Raw genomic sequence first — 20,588 nt, 5'->3', positions numbered from 1 at the left:
CCCAATACAAATTGAAACACAAGCAGTTTGAACCAGGATTATGTCTTTCAGAACCAGGCACCCCTCCCTTTCCAACACCCCACCCTAAAATAGAAAAACACACACGCATCACAACCACACATGCCCTGTTTTCTAAAAAGAGGTGACCTGGGCTGTGTCAAGGTAATAAATAGATTTTACTCCTGGCCAACGGCTCAAACCGTCCACAAATTGAAGATGTTTTTGGAATTAGTGTTAAGCAGACACATCCTGTTTACCCTGAAAACCTGAATAAAAAACACAGCAACAGCTTCTGTGGTGATGGTCTCAGCCCCAGAGCAGCCTGGAGAATCACCAGGCAGAACCACCTTCCCCTGTCTTTTACTACTGGATGCAGGCGGCAGTTATTTGAGCTTCTAAGGAAAAGAAAGAGAAGGAGCAGCCTACATTCTTTTGGAGCCTAAATCCAAAAATCATTTTGAAAGAATGAGAATAGCTTTTCTCTCCTCTCCTCTCCTCTCCTCTCCTCTCCTCTCCTCTCCTCTCCTCTCCTCTCCTCTCCTCTGATCCCTTTTCCTCTCCTTCAGTGTTGGGGATGGAATCCAAGCCCTTGTATAGATTAAGCAAGTACTGTACCCCTGAACTACACCCTCAGCCCTCAAAACAGGTTTTCGGTGTCCTGATCCAAAAGAAAACAAGACACCGGCTTATTCTTTGACAGGTGGTCAAGGAAGCCACAGTAAGCAGGATGGCAGAGTTCAGTCAGGGAAAACACACCCTTCCGCTGGGCTTGGGGCACTCATAAACACAAATACGGCCTGAGCCCAAAATGAACACAGCCAGAAATCACCGGGCACAGGTGTCCAAAGCACATGTCTGCCCTTACAAAGGTCACAGCCATCCCGCGGAGGACAAAGAACACACACACACCCATGACTCTCTCTTACCTCCAACATGGGCCTGGCACTATCATGGACAGACAGAATGTGTGTCACCTTGTTCTTGCTCAATTGTTCCACATCTCTGGCATCTGTCATCGAAGACAGGGATGGACATTTTAATATTCTCAGTGAGGTAATCACTCCCAAAGCCTCCGCAGGAAACAATACAACATGACTTGCAGAATTCTCCCTTGAAACTCCACGATTGACCACACCCAGAGCAATCTGGATTTGAGGGATCCAGGCTACTGCTTTTCTGTATTTTGACTAGATTTATTTCAGATTGATGCACCTTTGGGTTTGAAGTGTTATGCTAAACTCCAACAGAACTTAGATTAATAAACACTATAATCATGATGATTGCTTTTCCAAGGAAATGAGATCCTGATGCGGTTTTATGGTTGGCCTGTGTAAGCTATGGATCCTTAGGGTACCTTTTCTGCACGAGACACATAACAATAAAGATGTTAAATTAAAAAAAAAACCTGTTAGCTCTTAATACTTAGTAATCTAAGTAAAAAAATTAATACAAAAGACCTGCTGAACCTAGGAGACAGAGGAGCCTGCCTCTTGATTGTGATATCCAAGACAAGTTTAGGGACAGGTTGGGACAGGATCATAGTTTAGAAGCCTAAATTTACTCCAAAGCAAAAGGAAAAGGGGACCCTTTTCCAGAAGTTCCAAGCAGAATCACCACCAGTTAGCAATCGGCTATGAAGCTACCTGCGAATGAGATTAAAGATGCTTCCCCCACCTGTAGAATGATGACAGAATGCTGTCACCCCCCGAATGGGAACTCTGCTAGTCTACAGAGCAGGATCCAGTGAGAAAGGAGGAAGGGTCAGGTTTACAGGAGGGACCTGAGCAGCAGATTTGGGTGCCCAAGGGGGCCTTGGGAGCCAACCTAGCAGACACTGAGTGACAATGACACTTTTCTTCATCTTGAGACTTTGCTGGGATATAAGTCACACTCAAGCCACAGATTTCACCCTTCCTACAGCTCCGTGTGATCTGAGGAGTTTCAGCTCCTTTGCGGGTGTGGACTCCAGCACCGCCACCTGACCTCAGAGCATTTGCATCCGCCCCTAGATCTAGCTCCATGACAGGCTAGGACCAGTAAAGAGTGGTTCGGGGTGAAATGATCCACTCGATACCCCACGCGAGCCAACAGGATGCTGGACCCGCAGGAAAGGAAGCGAGCCCTGGGCAGCGCTGCCTTCCCTTCCTCAAGCACCATCTGCACAGGCCCGGCGGTCTCATCCCCTGCGCAGGCGCCTGTCCACGCCCTGGAGCGCACGCAAGGCTTAGCACTGTGCGTGAGGGCACCTGCCTTTCATTCCTCCGGCCATCGAGCTGCACAGGTCACCCGGGAGGCAAGCTGTGAACGCAGTGGTGACAGCTACCACGGCCATCACTGGACCCTGCACACGTGTAGTCCATCCGCTCAGGCCAGCTCGTCCTGGTCACAGCACGCCACCCCAGGTGCTTGGTGCAGGGCTCTTGAGGGCCAGCAAGGTACCATGTAGGGCAGGTCAGACACCCAGATTCCCAGGCCTTCCTCACAGCTACTGAAGTCAGAGCCCCCACTTTCTATTAGAACTGCAGGTTAAAGGCTAGGCCTTGCGCACGTCAGGCAAGTGTTTCACTGCCAGGCGGTAGCCCCGCCCAGAGCTTGCGTTTTAATCAGAAACGCAGAGGTGACCTGCACCCTATATACAGAATGAGGGGCCAGAGCTAGTGACCTCTGAGCTGGTGGAACCAGCAGGACCTCTCTAGTGTGGTGCAGGGAAAAAGCCGAGAAACCGCTCGGGAGCCACCTATGCTCACCAACACAAGTTCGAATTAATGAAAACAGTGGGAAGAATGCAAGTTGGAAGGCTGACGGCGTCTTCTTAGCCAGGAGCATCCCAGGACGTAGGGCGGCTGGCAGGTCACTCTGATCCATACACTGCTGCCACATTTAGATTTTCCTGTTTGTCTCACCCATGAGCCCGTGTGACATCTCTAACGACAAAAAGCACCTTACATCGACTGCTCACAGACAAGAAAAAGGACAGCCCACCCTCTGCTGGTAACCGTGGACCACACTCTTCTCTCTTGTGAATTTCTCCCCTGGCCCCTGGACTTGTGTCCTCTGCTGCCTCAGTTTACCCAGGGGCCTTCTTTCCACGCCTTCTGAAGAAGCAAACGCCTTCCTCTCGCAGGGTAGGCACTAACACAGTGACTGTCTCCTTGGAAGTCCTGTCAGTCACTGGGGTAACACATGATATGGAAGACCTCAAAGTCCTCAAAGAGCATAAGTGACAACCACAAGTGTCCCTCAGAAGGGAAATCAAGATCACTGGTTTGTGGATGCCACAGGTCCTAAGGCACAGGAACATGGGCATGGCCACAGGAGATGGGCAGTCCTGCAGGAGCCCAGCACAACCATCACAAATAAAATTAACTGCTGTGGACTGGAGCCAGCACCAAAAGCAAGCTCTGCCAACACACTTCCTCTAGAAAAGCAGGCATCCCACGGACTGGGGCAGAGGCTGTCTCTGTATCTGGAACCTGCCCCTCCCTGCATCGGCCGCACTCCAGTGCCTTCCCCAGCACCCCTGCTCCCAAGCTGAGAATGTGCAGACCCATGGGAAAGAGGGTCAGCCTGCCTTTACTTTCCACTTCCCACTGAAGACTGTTCAGTGTCGCCCAGATTACATAAGGGATCCTAAATGATAACGACGCCCAGCATTCTGAGTTACTTGCTGCTGGGCTCAGACTTGAAGTGGACACATCTGCCCGGGCTGGGCTGGCTCCTGCCTGCTGGACTCTCCTGGCTCTGACATGGCTGCTGACCCCAGAAAAAGTTTCCATGCCTCCCTCTCCTCGCCTGCAAAATGGGGACGGTTGAGGGAGCCAGCCTGATGTGCTGCCATGAGCACTGAACACCAGAACGAGCTTGGAGGGGCTGGGTGAGTGGAATGGTGTTGTCTTCAGCTCTGTCCACTATGGCTTGGGTGTGGTTGTTCCCCTGGAAGCCTGTGAGGCCACAGCATCCTGGAGAGAGGGACCGTTCTCTCTTGAGCAGGCTGTCTGACAGCAGCGCCCTGCTGGGTCGGCCACTTCTGTGTGCTAACTTCTTTCTTGTTTCTCCACCAGGGCTGGGAGCCCAGGACCCTGCAACCTCTAGGACTGCGAGCTAAATGAGCTGCTTTTCTCTATACTCAGCCTCAGGCATTTTGTGATATCATTATCATTGCAATCAGACGGAATCTCAAGGCTGCAGCACGGGCTCCACTTGTGTCACCTCTGCACACTTTCAGATCCACACTTCCTGGGAAGACACTCACACCTGGCTCTCTTCCACTCAGCACCCAATGGGTATCACCCGGCTCGCCCAGGTCCAGTACATAGCATCCCATGAGCAGCTGTCATTCCCGGAGGCCAGCAGGCCCACCTCCCCGGCAGACCCAGCAGCGAAGCTCTGAGACCTCACTGTGTGCATGGAGGGCCTGAGCTTGCTCCCACATGTCTATTGGACGCATTTGTGAAGATTTTACCCCACGAGAGCTCCCCGTCCACTGACACTCTACCCTTAACCCTAACTCTAACCCTGTGTGGGTCTGTGCTAAGCTGTGAAGAAGCAATGGACCCTGTGCTCTGCCCCAGAAGGTGCATCTCGGGCTTATTTCTACTCCCTGTTTCCTTGCCCTCCACATCTGGGTGCAGCTGGTTGCTGGACACAGGGCACAGCTCCTGAGAGCGGCTGGCTTGGCAGACATGGGAGACCCTGCTTGAGAAGCTGGGATTGTTTGCGGTGGAGAAATCATGGGGCGCTGAAAAACCATTTCTGATTCGCTGCCATGCTGGAAAACTAAAGGAAGTTGCAGAGGGCCATGAAAGGAACTCCACAAGCAAGAAAGAGGACAGGAAGAAGAAGAAGGAAGGGGGGAAGGAAAGGAGCATGCAGGGAGGAAGGAAGGGGGCAGGAGAGTGCACGGCTCTACCTGCTCTGCCAACGTATCGGGCCAGCCCCCTGCCCCACAAAGGGCTCCTTTTGTTTGCACGGATGAGGATGAGTGAGATGCTCACTGCAGCACAGATGACCGGGGCTCCAGGGCCCAGGAGGAAGAGGCCAGCTTCATAGGACCCCACAGCCCACCGAGAGCAGCATCTCACAGATGGGAACTGGTGCTGGCTTCGCCACTCCCCAGACTGCCCTCTGGAGCTGACCGAGAACGCGGCCATGGTCCACTGGGCACCGCAGTGGCCCGTAAAGCTGTCTTCTGTTCCTGTGCACCGTCCCCTGCATGCTCAGCTTGTGCAACCTACCTACACGCACCTGGCTCACAGGCAGAGCACGTCTAGGCTCCAGGAGAGAGCCCATCTGTGCACTGTGCCGTACCCTGCAGGCCCCTTGCTGTAGCATCCTCGTCCCTGTACTGTGACCTCTCAGGAGAGGACACTGCCCACAGCCCTCTGCCGCTTGTGGTATGTGCCCAGGATATGAGCCCAGGGGCCAGGGTCCCACACTTCCAGCTTCCAGCTCCTTCCCATGCACAGTGCTATCATCTGAAACTCAGAGAAGCCTTGTGCCAGGTGCTTAGGACACGGTGAATTAGCAAGTGATGTAACCTGACCTCTGGTATCAGAATGATCCAAGACAAGGATAAAGTAATCAGAGTCCAGCAGGGAGCAGGCGTGGCTGCTCAGAACAGGAGGTGAGACAGGAGAGCGAGACTCCAGGAACTGGAGGGACTCAGAAGACAAGCACAGGATTCGCTATGAAAAGCTTCAGATGCTTCCCTGATTCTGAGAACCAGTGTCCTTCTAAAAGAAGGCAGCTCTCTATGGGTTGGGCTAAAACTCATTCACTGCTGGCAGAAGTACTAGATTTGGCTGATATTTACTAAAAATGTTATTTGTAAACATACCGAGCCAGCAATTCCAAGAATGTATCCTACTGTCTGTTCTCACACCCCATGAAAGTAGTTAATAACAGCTTGCCAAATAACTCTCAAAATACTTAAAATTATTACCTCTACCTCAGCAGCACTTAGCCCAGCTACCGCAAAACCTGTTCTCTCTCAGAACTGAAAGCTTACTGATTTAGGAACTCCAGAACTATTTTTAACCTGTTCTAGTATTAATTAGCACCCTCGGGTGCCTCGCTTAACTACCCTGGAGGCTGATCCCCAGCAGGAGGATTGGAGTGGGGGAAGGGAAGTCTGCACTGGGCAGGGAAACGGCGGGGCTGTCTGCACCATCAGTGTGCTCTTGCACTCACAAACTTCACCCGCAGCCAGGACACAGACTGGAGCGGTTTGGCGTCGGGTCCTGCCCCAGCTTGTGGGAAGGAGGAGCACAGGACAGGTTAGACGTGTGGTGGGGCGCGGCTCCTGCCGCCCCAGGAAACCTGGGGACCTGTTACCAGTGTCCCGCACCTGCTCATCCTAGGCAGGCCACCTCCTCCCGACACCGAGGAGCTGGCGTCTCCTTGTAGAGACTCTGCAAGGTGCCCAGCACAGAGACCTAGCTACGAGCCTAGTGCCCACCATCAGATCCAGTCTTGAGTGAGCGGGAAGCACAGAACCAGCAGCGAACTGCACACCAATGACACCGAACTGAAGGACAGTGGGAGAGGGTGTTGGGATAAAAGCATTTCCCAGGCAATAAAAGACCCAGACTTCTGAGTTTAATACCAATAATAAAACATGTAAGTGCAGGCTGGCTGAGGGGCCTGCTGCTTGTTACCTTGTGACAGCAACGTTCCAGCAAGCATGAAGAACTACAAGGAGGATGCAAGGTCAAGTGGGGCCTGCACATCTCACGCTACTCAGTCAGCTGAGAGGTCAGGCAGGGGTATGCAGATGTGTGCAGACCCAGGCTGCCCTGCCTGTCTCCACCTGTGAGAAGTCAGAGGCCAGAGCAGCTCTTTCACAGTGACATCCCCTGTGGTGGAAATGCCCAAGCGCTGCCCTAGCCACATGATGGAATATTACTCAGTCTTTAAAAAGGGCATCTGGAGATATCCACCGCTGAGGATGCACTGAGAACACTGGGCTCAATGAAATGTCCTTCTGAAAGGACAAAGGCTGTGTGAGTCCCAGGCACGGCGCTGGGGGACAATGAGGTGTCTACTTCATCAGCACAGTTTGGCAAGGGTGAGAGTTTCTGGAAGGCAGCGGTGGCGACACTTACACCCCGAATGGCTGTCTCTAATGAGAGGCTATGGGGAAGGCAGCTCTTCTCCACTGTTGGTGGGAATGCAGACTGGTGCAATCCCTGGGGAAATCAGTGTGGACATCCCTCAGAAAACTAGGAGGGGCCATTTAATCCAGCTACTCCTCTGCTGGATATCTTCCCAAAGGAAATAAAAACACCATACCACAGTGACATATGTGCACCCATGTTTATAGCAGCAGTTTATAATAGCCAGATGTTGGAAACAACATAAATGCCCATCGACTCAGTAATAAGTTAAAAAGATGGTATTTCTATGTAATGAATACTATTCAGCCATAAAGAATGATAAACGGGACACTTTTATAGGTAAATGGATGCACCTTGAGAACATACTTATCAGTGAAATAAAAAGACACGCATGTGTGAACATCATTGTTTCATTAGTGTGAGAAGCTGAAAAACATGCATACGTGTATGTATATCTATATAAAAAACAGCTAACATAGTTAAAAATAAAAGAAGAAGCACAATGGCTTCCTTTGTCATCCACGCGACCTGTTCAGAAGCAAATTGAAGGCCTCCCTCCACCGAACACCCTGAAGGTGCTGCCCTGCCTTCTGCACCTTGTCCTAGTCTTTTTGGTCCCAGAGCGAATGACCTCAGCCACAGCAACGGCTCTGGTCCCCCTGCCTTTACTTTAACTACCCACTGTGAGCCACTCTGAGTTGACTTTTGGGTGTCTTAAATTTTTTTTGTGTGATAAGGTTTGGGTTTTTTACATATGGATATCCAGTTGTTTTGGTAATTTATTGAAGGTACAATCCTTTCTTTACTTAATTGCTTTTGTATCTTTGGCAGAAATCAATCGTCTGCTATGTGGGTTTCTATTTTGGGACTTCACATTGGTACTTTGGTGGTTGGGCTATCTTGATATCAATGCCGTTTTGTCATGATTGGTGTAACTTTGTGATAAGTCTGGGATCGGGGAGGACTGGAGCTCCAATTTTGTTTCTTAAAGTTGTTTAGACTTTTCTGAGCCTTTTGTACTTCTACAGAAATATAAGAATAAAAATATTAATTTTTATGAAAAACGATGTTGGCATCTTGATAAGGGATTGTTTTCTGATGCTTATTATTTGATTCCATTTGTTTTTGGTTTTATTCTGTCTTTATTTCTGATTTCTAAACGAAAGATATGAGGACATTTCCCAACTGTCTTTTCTAATAAATGTACTCAGTGTTAAAAAAACAGTAAATGTCACCCTCTCTGTGTTTCTCCGTGATAAGCAAAGAGAGAACTCACCTTTGAAGTTGCCGATGTACAAGCCAGGCAGGATCTAGGAGAGAGACACAGGCGTGAGTGTGGCAGACTCAAGAGGCAGCCTTGCATGCGCAGGAGGGCCCCTCCCCGGGCACAGGGCACGTCCCAGGACAGCCCTGACCCCAACACAGCCCTGTCCGCACAGGCACCGGGCATGGGGCCGTAGCCTCGCTGGGGACACCGTGCTGGGGCAGAGCCGGGCATCCCTGGCCGGGTTGGGTAGCTCTGCAAGCACCTAGCACAGCCCCTCCCTGGAGTTCCGGGCCTGAACTAAGTGCTGTCCAGTGGTGTGTGAGCAGCTGACCCGCATGGAGGCACTAGGAACGCACTGCTGCAGCCTGCTGGTCCTGCTGGCCTTGGTAGGCACAGTGAAGTCTAAATGCCAACGCTGCTCTAGACGCAAAAAATGCATCCACGGCAGCACTGCCGTGACTCCAGGCACACGGCGGGAGGTCTGCAGGTGTGGATGCCCTGGCCACACGCCTGAGGTCAGCACCGTCCGCCCCGCTCCTGCCTTCCTGGTCCCTGATTCCATCGCTGCCCACAGCCTGGTTCCTCACCAGGGCCACTTGCTTCCAGTCACTGTAGGGGGTTGGCAGGGCCCCTGTCCTAGCCGCAGGGCCACCTCTGGGGGGCATGGGCCTCATGGGGCACACCGGCTGCGTTTGGTGTCACCATGGCAGGGCTGGTGCAGCCTGATGTCGGGCAGCAGGATTTTCCAGGTGACTGGAAGCCAGGCGGCCGCGGGTTCACAGGAATCTCCGAGGCTGCAGCGGCAGTGACAGGTGGCTGGGTGAGCCCGGCCACTGAGAACACCTACGGCCACCTTCTGAGGGAAAGCAGGGCCCACTGCCGAGGAGCTGAGACCCCAGCCACTTCGGGGGCCCCCCGGAGAAGGGGAGAGGGAACTGCCACCCTTTCTGGTCTACACACAGGGACGATGCAAGTTCCTCTTGGACCTCACCAGAATCTTGGTAGCTGCTGAACCTTAGCCTCCTCTAAGGACGCTTCTCTGCTAGGCAGGCAACGGTCAGTGTAGACAGAGCAGGCAGTGGACAGAGGACTTCCAAACCTGCACAGCCCACCAGGCCTCTCCTCCTCTCCGCGCTGTGCAGCGCCCCACCCGTGTGTGGGGCCCAGACCCCTGCATCCCCCCAGCCCTGCCTGTAATTGTCCCCGCCCCTCCTGGATGGCGAGTTGAATTCGCTGGTCCAGCAGCCTGGGCGAAGCCTTCCTCGCCATTTTAAACACGTGCCACTGTTATTCTGCTTCCCAGCAGTAACCTCACACAGCTCTGCACACAGTGGGTGGGGTGTAAGGGACGACAGTCCAAGGTCCAAGGTCCTGGAGTCCATCATGGTGAGCAGAGCCTGAGTGCTCCCAGGAGTTCTGTCATGCAGGAGCATGGTGCAGGCACCGGGGCACCGCAACTCGGGGAGCTTCCCGGGCTGTGGAGATCCCCAGAGGCGGGGACTCTCAGGGACAGCGCAACGGGGAGTTGGGGGCTGAGGTCCAGTCCACTGCATAGGAGGAAGGGCAGCCCCAAGTGAAGGGGTGCTCCCCGGCTGAAGAAGCTTCCGGATACCACGGAGTGAACCACAGTAGGAAGCTGCAGGTGGGTGCGAGGGTAGAAAGAGCTTAGTGTCCTGACGCAGTGTCTAAAATGTCATTTTCAAAAACCAAAGGCTAGCCGGGCTCTGCAGCCTGTGATCCCAGACTCCGGTGGGGAGGCTAAGGCAGGGAAACACAAGTTTCAGGCCAGCCTGGCACCTCAGCAACTTAGTGAGATCCTGTTTCAGCAATAAACAGTTTTACAGAGGGTTGGGACTGCAGCACAGCGCAGAGACCCCAGCTCAATCCCCACTACCGTAGTAGGTAAGCAAACAGGAAAGGGGCCCTGGGGTGCAGGTCTGGGGAGGTGACTTCTGTCTTTTTTCTTTTGGCAACACCAGGGATCAAGTCCAGAGTTCAGGTGTTACAGGAGGGCCCAGTCGACACCTGTGGTCCAGTGTGTGCTTCCCCCTGGTTTGGGGGCACAACTATTCAACTTAGCTTTTGTTCAATCAAAAGAGGCTCTTTGGGGGCAAAATATGGCCCAGTTTCGCTTTTCTCTTTCTCCTATCAAATGCAAACCAGTATGTGTTTTGTTACTTAACAGTAAAATAAGCCCATGTGTCAGCTCACCGCTGTGCTCTCATGTCCCAGGCTGTGGTCTGGTGACCTCCACAGCCTCTGGCTCCAAACTTGGCTTCCTGCTGGCTCTTCCATCCCCATCACCACTTCCTCCTAACCAATGGTGCCACCTTCTCCCAGTGCCCCCGATGGACAACCCGGAGCCCCCAGCCACGGGCCCGCGGGCTCCTGCCAGCCAGTTCCCTTCCCACCTCTGCGGAGAGGAAATCTCACCGCCCGTCCTCTGACCTCTGCACCAGCCCAGAGCCACAGCTCATAGACAGGCTGCAACAATGGCCGCTGAACTTTCTCTGTCACTGCAAATGAATTTTCTTAAGCCACACTCTTTTTTTTAAGCAGATGCCATACAGCTTTAAAAATTTTGTTAGTCTATGTTTGCAGTCCCTGATGACCACGTGCACATGGGGAGCTGGTGCATGGATGTGATGCCTCCTGGATCTCTTTCCATCCCTTCCCTCTCCCTCCTCCCTCCATTGCTCTGTTTCTTAGTATCAGTCTTTTGTTCTTTAATTTATTTACATGTCTCTGAAATGAGAAACCGGGCAATAGTCAAGCTTGTGTAGCAGATTTCTGATTTAGTGCTCTCTGCCATAAAGAAGGAAAAATTTGAGTCATCGTAAGAAAGTGAATGCACCCCAGAACCGTCGTGTTAACTGAAATATAGTTACACTCTTCTGAGAGTCAGTTTCCAGACTGAAATGGTCAGTAGCAACTCCTTACTCTAGAAAAGGAAAGCCACACATTTCAACCAGACATTCACCACTGCTCCACGGCTGTGGAAGAACACCTGAGATAAACATCTTAAAGCAAGGCAATATTCCTTTCAGTTCAGGTCTTCGAGGTTTCAGGCCTCAGTGACCTGTCCTGGTGGGAGGGCCGTGCACCCCAGATGTCTGTTCAGTCCAGGATCCAGGAAGTACAGAGAGAGAAAGCTGCCCTGAGATCTAATTTCCTCCCATCAGGCCCCACCTGCTCAAAGTTCCACCACCTCCCTGTGAAGCCACAAGCTGGTGTCCAAGCCTCTAGCACATGGACTTTGGGGGACATGTAAGCCAATCCCCTAACTGGTCTTGGCTCCCACCACCTTCCGAATATTCTGGTCCTCACTGTCTGGGGTCCTTCATTCCTGGGTAATGGGCCATGTATTTTCTTTCCTCGAAGCCTTGCCAAGGTCTGCAAGCCCCTCCCTTCCTTCCCTGGAGCCCAGGACTCTGTGCTTCTGGTAAAGGCTGTGCTCCTGATGCAGCGGCCTCTGCTGCACATCTCTGGGGTGCCGTGTGGCACTGGCTCCTCCGCAAGCTCCCAGCCTGCTCTCCCCAGCATCAGCGCGGCCCCTCTGCTGCGCTTGCCAGTGAGCTGCGTCCTTCTGGACTTGTCGTTCGTTTGGTGCTCCCTAAGCTGCCTTCCTGGGGAATGCTGGCAGTACAGCGCTCCTGTGTAAACCCCGTCAGGGCTCCAGCAGCTTTGGGTGTGAAACCACCATGCAGGCCTTGCAGGATCCAGTGCACCCATCTCCTTGGCTCCTACCCTGCCCAGTGCCTGCTCTAATCGCTCCCTTCTGGGGGTGACTGCAGGACCATGGCTAACAGGGCTGCACAGAGACCAGGGTGGGCCCCCAATGTCAGCACCCAGGTGTTATGGGAAATGGCCCAGTTTTTAAAAACATTTGGAAATTAATACAGTGTTAGAGCAGATTTGTGGTCCGGTGGCTGTGACTTGTGGACATTCAGCCTCGGCCCCGTCTGCTGCCTGCTCGGTCCCATGAGTGCAGCTGCCGCTCTCCTATTCTGGGGAGCTCACTCTGGGACACCCTACAGATGTCAACACCCTCAGACCCTCGGGTCCCTTCCACAGAACGATGCTGCATTTGCACATAACCTACCTCCACCCTCCCAGGTACTTCAGATCACCACTCGATTACTTATAATTCCTAGCAGAACGTACTGGTTATAGGTAACTGCAACACTGCATCATTTAGGGAATAATGGTGGGAAAAATGTCCGTCATACTCAGGAGCTAAGCGGCACCCAGCCTGACCACCAGTGCAGGAAGGAGCTGCCAGTGGAGGAGGCTGGCAGAGGAGTGCAGTGGCAGCGAGAGTGCCGAGCACCGCTCCTCAACCCCGTGAAACTTTCCCCCAGTACCATGCGCGCTCAGCAGTGGGAGCCACGGCAACGGGAGCTGACCGTGTGCTTCCTGTGGCTGCTTCTCCACTGGGAAGGGCTAGAGTCACTGTTTCTCCAACTCAAGGGAGAATAAATCCCGTCAGCATGGTGGGAGAAGACAAAAGACAGAAAGGAGGGAGCAAGATGACCAGGTGCAGCCAAAGTGAGCCTGGCCAGAGGCTGGAGGCCACCTTCCTTCCCTGGTGGAGGATCTGGTCTGCCCGGGAAGCATGGACCCCGGCCTTGGGCCCTGGGCTGAGCACAGGAGCACAGCTGTGACCTTGGCGGTGCTGGGCAGGGACAGGACGTCTGGACAGAGGAGGCAGCTCGGTGAAGACATTTCAGATAGGCACATGCATCAAAAACATTTTCAAGCCACGTGAGGACAGGACAGAGGAGTCACCAGTCCATGGCTGACTTCACTTTCTAGACCAAGAGAGTGAGCTTGAATTTCAAGGCCTGGAAATAGAAAGCAGGTGGCTGGTCCTGGGTTCTGTAGTCGGATTATTTGGTGTCTTCCATGTAAGACTACAGAACAGGATGGAGGAAGCCTGGTCCCTAGCAGATAAAACAAAAGCCCAGGAGCAGCTAAACTTCTACGGCAGTCAGCTCAAAATTCAAACCTGGAACTCAGACAACTCTGCTCTGTCTGCTTCCCCTAAACTGCTCGGAATCCCCCCCACTCACAGATGAGGAGAAAATGCAATAGAATGATGTGGCCTTCTTGCAGAGAGATGGCTAGAGAGGGCACCAGGAAAGGAGGGGCAGCTTGAACTGAAAGGCACAGAGAAGCAGTCCTTGCCATCGAGTCTGAGCTCGCCGCCTCCTTTCTGTCCCTGCTGGGCATAGCCTTCCCTGGGGCTGGGGACGGAGGCTCTCCCACCCGGCACGTTCCCTGCACATCTTCCCTATAACCCTGTTTCACTTTCTTCACCATTTTTATATAGAGTAAGAAAAGGTGCTGAATTCTCATGACAGCTGCAAGAAAAGCATTAAACTAAAAAGGGCCCGGTCTCCGGGCCTCAAATGCCCCCTAAATGTCACCCAACTCTCAACACCACTTCACGGAGGACCAAGACTCAGCCAGAGTTTCGCGTAGATAAACCACCTTCAGACTCCCGCAAGGCACATCTGTCCTGCCCATCTCCTGGCCTGCACTGCCCAGGGTCCAGCCCACAGAGACTGATCAGGGAACCAGGGTGGTGACAGATCCGCAAAAACCGCACACAGAGCAACAAGTCCCTGGCGTCCTGCTGGTCAGAAGGACCCGTTTTCTCTTACAAGACTGCAGGGACTCACAGGCGACGACGCAGCCCTCTACATTCACCAGCTGTCACTGGAAGGCTTTCCTCAGGGCCGCTCTGGTGGTCAGCACCTGCCACACCCACGCCTCGCAGGGCAGCCGGGGCTGCTGTCCAGGCAGGCAAAAGGCCAAATCCTCAACCACTGAAGCCCACCAGAATCCTGCTTCTAAGGCAGGAAATCTTTTTAGCTTATTTTTACACACGTCTCTTAGTACTTAAGGATGCCATGGGTCTGAGAACCCCGCCCCGGCAGATGTAGGAGATAAATTCCCAGCCCAGCAGCCAGTACCAGTCCCTGCATGCAGGGTAGGGTGGAACCTTTATTCTTCCTAGCTCAGAAAGCACTCTGGGTTTCAAAGCCAGGGAGGCTGGGGAAAACTCTGGTGGATTCCCTGAAGGGCTGAATGTCACAGACTTTCCTAATGTCATGCAGCCATGTACTTCACCTGTTCAAATCTGTGAAGGGAAGAATCTGAGACCCTTTCTGTGTGCTCTGTGGTGTTACCCTGTCCTTCAGTTCTGCCAGTGTCAAATAAAAATGTAACCTCGAGGGGAGGAGAGAACCTCCTCGGGGCTGGCTGGCTGCCGGTGGGAGGACGGAGACCCGCCACACAGCTGCCCGTTTGTCGGCTACACTGCTGCCCTGCTGCTCTGGCGGGTGCCTGGGCCACTCAGGGTGGCAGAGTTCTCCTGTCCTGATTTTCCACTATAAGATCTGGCACTGCACCGTGACCTCAGCAGGTGTTTTGAGATACTGTGGAGGATGCACAGGTCCACAGGTCTTAGGTTGAATTATGAAGGCGGCCAAGTCACCACTGCTGCCCAGGGCAAATGACAACATTAGCAGGGCAGAGATGCACTAATGTCTAGCCCCTGCCCGCACCAGCAGGCCGTTCCTTACAGGCTGGATCCTACTTTTGACAGCTGTCAGCTCCAGATCACACAGGCCCAGTGGACTCTAGATGGACAGCCCTGAGCCAGGGCTTCTCAGTCCGACATGTGGCTGTCTGTCAGTATCTAGCGACATTTTCATTGTCACTTGGTAACTATCACCTGTAGGGTGGAGGACGGGGGTTGTTAAACGTCTACAATGCAGAGGGTGTCGTCACAACAAGGAGTTCCCAGCCTGAAACATCAAGAGCGCGGTAGCTGCGAACTCCTCCCTGTGCAGCGGGGACTCATCCCTTGTGCTCGAGCCTCTCTTAGCCAGGCTCCTTAACCTTCCACAGCCGAAAGGTGCCAGGCACCACCGTGAACACCCCTGAGATGAAGCCAAGGTCACTCTAACAGTTCATAAAAATGTCATTTCGCTTCTCTCAGGAATCTGAGCAGTGATTAGCGAAAGTGTCTCGTAGCAAACGAGAGCCCAGGGTAAGCGAACCACTGATAGCCTCTTACCTGTAAACATGTGGGAGCCCGGAAGACAGAGAGAGACGCTGAAGCCCCACGTGCACTTTCAAGATCACGGCTCCCAATCAGCAGAGCACCATGGGAGCCTCGGCCCCTCTTGGCAGCACAGACCGGAGATACCAGGCTGGGCTCCATGCCCGAGACAGGATGCTTTCAGAGGCCACCAGATCAGTGCCTCTCGGCCTGCTCATGAGCAGAACCAGCCCGAGAGCCAGGGTAGGACAGAAGCCAGAGCCAGAGGGCCTCGCTCCTACTCCCGACAGAGTTGGCCCTCTTTGGGTGCAGACCAGGGTATGCACAGGAGAGGCCCTGGGCCAGCTTTCTCTGACACGAGCCCTACCCAGAGCCATGAGCTTCTTGCTTTGTTTTAATGAGGTGCTGCCTCACTCCACACTAGCAAAGCAACTCTCAGGACAGTTCTGCTTGGGGGCCCTCCCCAACAGGTGTGGGGTCCGGACTCTTGGGAGATCTTTGAGTCAAGTAGGAGTTTTCAAAGGCTCCAGAGAAACACATGTGCACACAACAGTCGCTTCCCTGACTAGTATTACCAGAGACCTTTGCCAGCCTGGTCTCTCAGCAGTGCAGGGAGGCTCTTGGCACTGTGGTTCCAAGCTGAGCCTCAACTCCAAGTCCAGACTCTGCCACTCAGTGGCTGTGTGATCCACGAAGGTCCTACCTTCTGTGCACCTCATTTGCAAAACAGGCCTGCAAGTGACAGTACCCATTCCCTGCACTGTGGGGAGGGACGGATGAGTTACTCTGTGTGAGGTACTCACCGGCACCTGCAAGCTCGCTGGTGAACATGACTCTGGCCTGCCTGGGTCATCTATTTGGAATCTGCATGGAAAGCAATGAAGGGCCTGTGTCAGCTTGCTGATCTTTGACCCCTCTATCCTGTCAAATGTGAGGGAAGAGGAGAATGGACGTGGCCTGTTTCACAGCCAGTCTGAAAGCATGGGACTGCTTCAGGTCATTCTTCAAGGACTTTACAATCCATCTGGGCTCAACTGGCATCGTAGCTCAAAGTAACAACTCCGTCACCCACTAAATCAATGTGAGCTGGAGCCCAAACTCGGCCCACTTGCACGGGAACCTTAGTCATCATCGAATCTCTCCAAGTCTCCCTCTCCAGATCTGCACCAGGAGGGTGGACACACTGACCTCAGAGTTCACAGCGAGGCTCAGGTTTTGCAGTGTGTAGGCACTTGGTGAGGCCAAACTGCCACACTGCCTGATGTTCCCTCACGCCAAGCCATGTAATACACACGACAGACAGGCAGGATCTCGAGAAGATCCCCTGAGGGGATATGAAACCTGAGACTGAAAACTGCTGCCCACAGGCAGTAGAGTGGGCTCTACATTGTTTAGCCTCTAAAGCTCCTTTGCCAACACACAGGATGAGAACAGTGCTTCGTCTTAGGGACTTCGGGGTTCCTGAGTTGCTCTTTAGTTCTAAGGGTACTGCACCTTTTTATTTACAAATGCTCTTGGAATTTTATGCTTTCCACAGAATCTACAAATTAGTCATGATCTGTGTTTGTCTGTCTACAGTTGGAGAAACAGGAAGTTCCATTCCATTGAATTCCAAATTGCATGGTAACAGGTGGACAAGTTCAAGTTGGGGTTCTTGGTGGGGGCTCCCAACAGCTCACCACTCACTGACCTTGTGCCTCGGGGTCACAGCCTCGGGGTGAAACATGCTGACTCCGCCTGGACTGGATGGTCCTTGGAGGCTGCTCTAACCATTTCAACTTTCATTCACCACACTCCTGAAATCGCCTACCTTAACCTTCGGAGCATCAAGACCTCCCTCTACTTTGTCTCTCTATACACACACCAGTGTGCATGTGGAGCCTGTGTTACATCGCAAATATAATAACCCTTAACCAAAATGGTCACTGAGCATTTAAACTACAGCCAGTCTCCAGGGAGATGCTACTTTGGCATAAAAAACAAGCTAGACCTTGAATATTTAGTGGAAAATAGTGCAAACTATTCCAATGTGTGTATTGGTTACCTGTAGAAATGACAATATTTTTAACATATCTGGTTGAATAAAATAGATGATTAAAATGAATTTTATTTCTTTCTACTTTTTAAATACGGCTACTAGAAAGTCTTAAATTGCACACATGACTCACTTTACAATTTCCTTGCTAACAGCAAAGGTTCCCTTCGGAGCCTCTGTGTCATCCGTCCTGGACTCCACCCCCTTCCCTCCTGTCAACACAGGATGGGAACCCGGAAGCACAGAAGCCCCGTGCATCCAATCAGCGTAGCCTCTATGCCTCTCTTGAAGGCTTCTCCATTCCTGCACTGGAGACCTGTCTCTATCTGCAGTACAAGATAATTATGATAATAAACTGGTATTACTCAAAGCTGCACTGCAAGATATGAACCATTACTGCTTTTGCTTCAAGTCATCGAATGTATTTCTAAATCTAATTTTTGAATTATAATACAAAAATTCTACAGATTAAATGTAGAAAGAGGTGGAAAGTGAACAACCAGCGTGGGAAAACTGTAACCAAAGGGAAGCTCCCAGCCAGAGGGAAACAGTAAGGGCCGCTGACAGTGAGCAACTGCTAAGAACCGGGAGGCGCGGGGCCGCGCGCCTGTCCTTCGGACTTGGGACAGATGGCAGTGCGAACAGGGCCATGACGCACGTCGTTCTTTACCCGAGACAGAGGGTCTCTGTCTGCAGACTTGATCACCACCAAAAGAAAGATAAAATTCTGGTCGGCAGAATCCCCAGGGAGCGGCAGGCGGAGAACACACAGTGGTTCTTTTATGCACTGGATCTCACAGAGTGGGGACAGCTGACAAGGGCCAAGCGGACAGCAGGGTCCACTTGCCACAGGGCTCCTGTCCTGCCTTGAACTCATACCGGCACAGTGAGACAGAGAGACCGAGACCGAGAACCACCGTGCTGTCTCCACCCCATCTGGAATGGAGCAGGTAGGCGTGGACGCAGTGGAGAGAAGGGGCCTGGCCCACCCTGACCCAGGACCTCTAGAAGCCCTGTGAAGAGGCTTCTGACTAAGTCATCTAACAATTCCCGTGGAACCTTAAGCTTGGGTCTTGGGTCAGTGCGAACATAGCCAGGTAACAAGTCTCCACACCCAGGTAACATTCTCTGGGGGCGCCTGCAAGCAGGAGAGATGAGGCCCACTCCGCAGGGAACCGGGGAGCACGGACAAAGGACGAGGCGAACTCCCTGGAGCTGCCCGGGCGCACAGTGCAGGAAGGGCCCACAGGTTGCCCTTGTGGCAGAAGCCACCAGGCACCCAGGGATCAGCCAACTCTAAGGCTGCTCTCCCCGTCCAAACCAGCTCAGCTCTGGGGCTCTGTCTACCTGAGCCACTCATCTGCGCGTGCAGGAAAAAAAATTTGGGGAGAAAAGAGGAAATTACAGAGCAGAAGACGCCGGTGCCGCCTCAGGACCGTGGGTGTGCATCGTCAGGGGCGACAGGAGGGAGGGGACCCGGAAACCGCAGCCGCGCCCGGGACCTGCGCCGGCACCGCGCAAAAGGGCAGCTGCCCGGATCGGGCCGGGCCCGGCCAGGGGCGCCTGCCCGAGAGCCGGGTGCGGAAACGGGGTGCGGCGCGTGCCCCCAAACCCGCCAGGCCTCGTGGGCGCGTTACCTTGTTCATGCCGTTCCCCATGGCGGCCGGCGGCGAGTGGCCTGCTGCGACAGCGCGGCCGCACGCCGGGGCGCGCCGCCAGGGGGCTGGGCTCCCGCGCGCCCCCGCGCCCAGAGGGCCGGGCTCTCGCTCGCCCCCGCGGGCGGGAGGGGGTGGGGCCTCCCGGGAGCGCGCGCGCAGCCACGCAGTGCGGCGGGGGAGGGAGGGGGAGGGGAGCGCGCGGCCGGGGAGGATGGTGGAGGGGCGGCGGAGCGCGCGGCTGGGGGGTCCCCGCTTTGCGCCGCCGGCTCCCCCGGGGCGCTGCTTACCGGCAGGCCCAGCCCCGCGGCCTCCCAGGTCGGAGGCGCGTGGAGCCGCCTGGACTGAGGTTTGTCGCCCGCCCCGGACGCTTTTAGGCCGGGGATTCCTGCGGTCCTGTCCCACCCACCCGGCCGAGAAGGCGCGCCGGGCGCCCCTGACTCACTACCTGGGGAGCCCTGGCCTCCCACGCGGGGTGCAAGTGACCGGCTCTGCGGGGCGTGGGTCCCCACCGGGGTGTACGTGACCCCCAGAGTGCCGGAGGCGTCGGCGATCTCCCGGAAAGCCCCGACCCTGCTGGCTCAGGAGCTCAGAGGTGTCTTCGCTCTCCGGTTTTGGGTCGCCTTCTAATCTGCCGCAGGCCAGCTGGAGCATGGGTCAGGCTTATTAAATTCCCCAGGCTCTCTGGGCATAGAATTCCTTGTGCCAGGCGTGCCTGAATTTCGCGTTTGTGCACTCAGCAAAGGCCTGCACCTAACTGCTTCGCGCACCTTTGCTAGGTGAACCGTTTTGCTGAGCTGAGGTGGCCTGTGCCTCTGCAGCTGCATTTCATGGGCTTGTCTGCTACCTTTCCTGTGTCTCTTAGATCCCACCCTTGTCCTTGAGGTCTGATTCCAAAGCTCATCTCTTCCCCTTACTGACCTTTTACCTTAAAGTCAAGCCACCACCACTAACGTGTTACTCTTACCGTTTTTCATAGAGTTCAACCTGAGCAGAAATGATCACATGCGTTTGCTTACTTTTTGTCTCACTAGACAGCGAACTCCTGAGGAGGAAGGGCCATGTGCATTCTGTACTATGACACGCTGTGGCCCAGGGCAGCGCCAAGCGAAGTAAGGGTTTAGGAAATGTTTATCAGGTAAACTAAGGCGTTCTTGTGGGCTGAGAAGACAGCTGAGAGGGCCTGAAGAATGCAAACTCTGGGGCCATTTCTGTCCCTGTGCACTCATCCTGGACAACCCAAGGGACCTGAAGCCCGCGTGTAAGACTCACGCGCCTTGTGCACTTGAGTTGCTTCCAGAAGACAGGACTGGCCAAGGTGGGTGGGAGCCAGTCATGCCCTCCTGGCCAGCCTCCCCTCTCCCTCTTGTGTCTCCCCCTTCCCCCTGCTCCACACAGCACACCACAGCACAGCAGGGGAGTCTCAAGGCCAGCTTGTTCCTAA

At 53.8% G+C, this 20,588-nt stretch overlaps 1 protein-coding gene across 6 annotated transcripts in view; it reads right to left on the bottom strand.

Annotated features, from left to right (window-relative positions):
• Dusp22 (dual specificity phosphatase 22) overlaps positions 1-19,285 on the bottom strand; it is a 51,255-nt gene extending 31,970 nt beyond the window's left edge. For 2 of the 6 annotated variants that reach the window (XM_013145091.2, XM_003463228.4), the window contains exons 1-3: positions 19,127-19,285; positions 8,392-8,425; positions 927-1,009 (exon numbers count right to left, since the gene is read on the bottom strand). In XM_013145091.2, the coding sequence (XP_013000545.1) occupies positions 927-1,009; positions 8,392-8,425; positions 19,127-19,147 (138 nt within the window). In that variant the 5' untranslated portion in view covers positions 19,148-19,285. Of the gene's footprint in view, positions 1-926; positions 1,010-8,391; positions 8,426-16,257; positions 16,319-19,126 lie in introns of those variants that run through there. The other 4 variants (XM_063259782.1, XM_013145090.3, XM_063259780.1 and 1 more) reach the window with 4 other exon arrangements.
• Between the last annotated feature and the right edge of the window lie 1,303 nt (positions 19,286-20,588).

Source organism: Cavia porcellus, unplaced genomic scaffold (genome assembly GCF_034190915.1).
Source record: "Cavia porcellus strain 051 isolate PalLab524CR breed Dunkin Hartley unplaced genomic scaffold, mCavPor4.1 scaffold_13, whole genome shotgun sequence".
In the NCBI taxonomy this organism is placed as follows: Eukaryota; Metazoa; Chordata; class Mammalia; order Rodentia; family Caviidae; genus Cavia; species Cavia porcellus.
The sequence above is the reverse complement of the archived record's forward strand: the minus strand, read 5'-3'. Positions and strand labels throughout refer to the sequence as shown.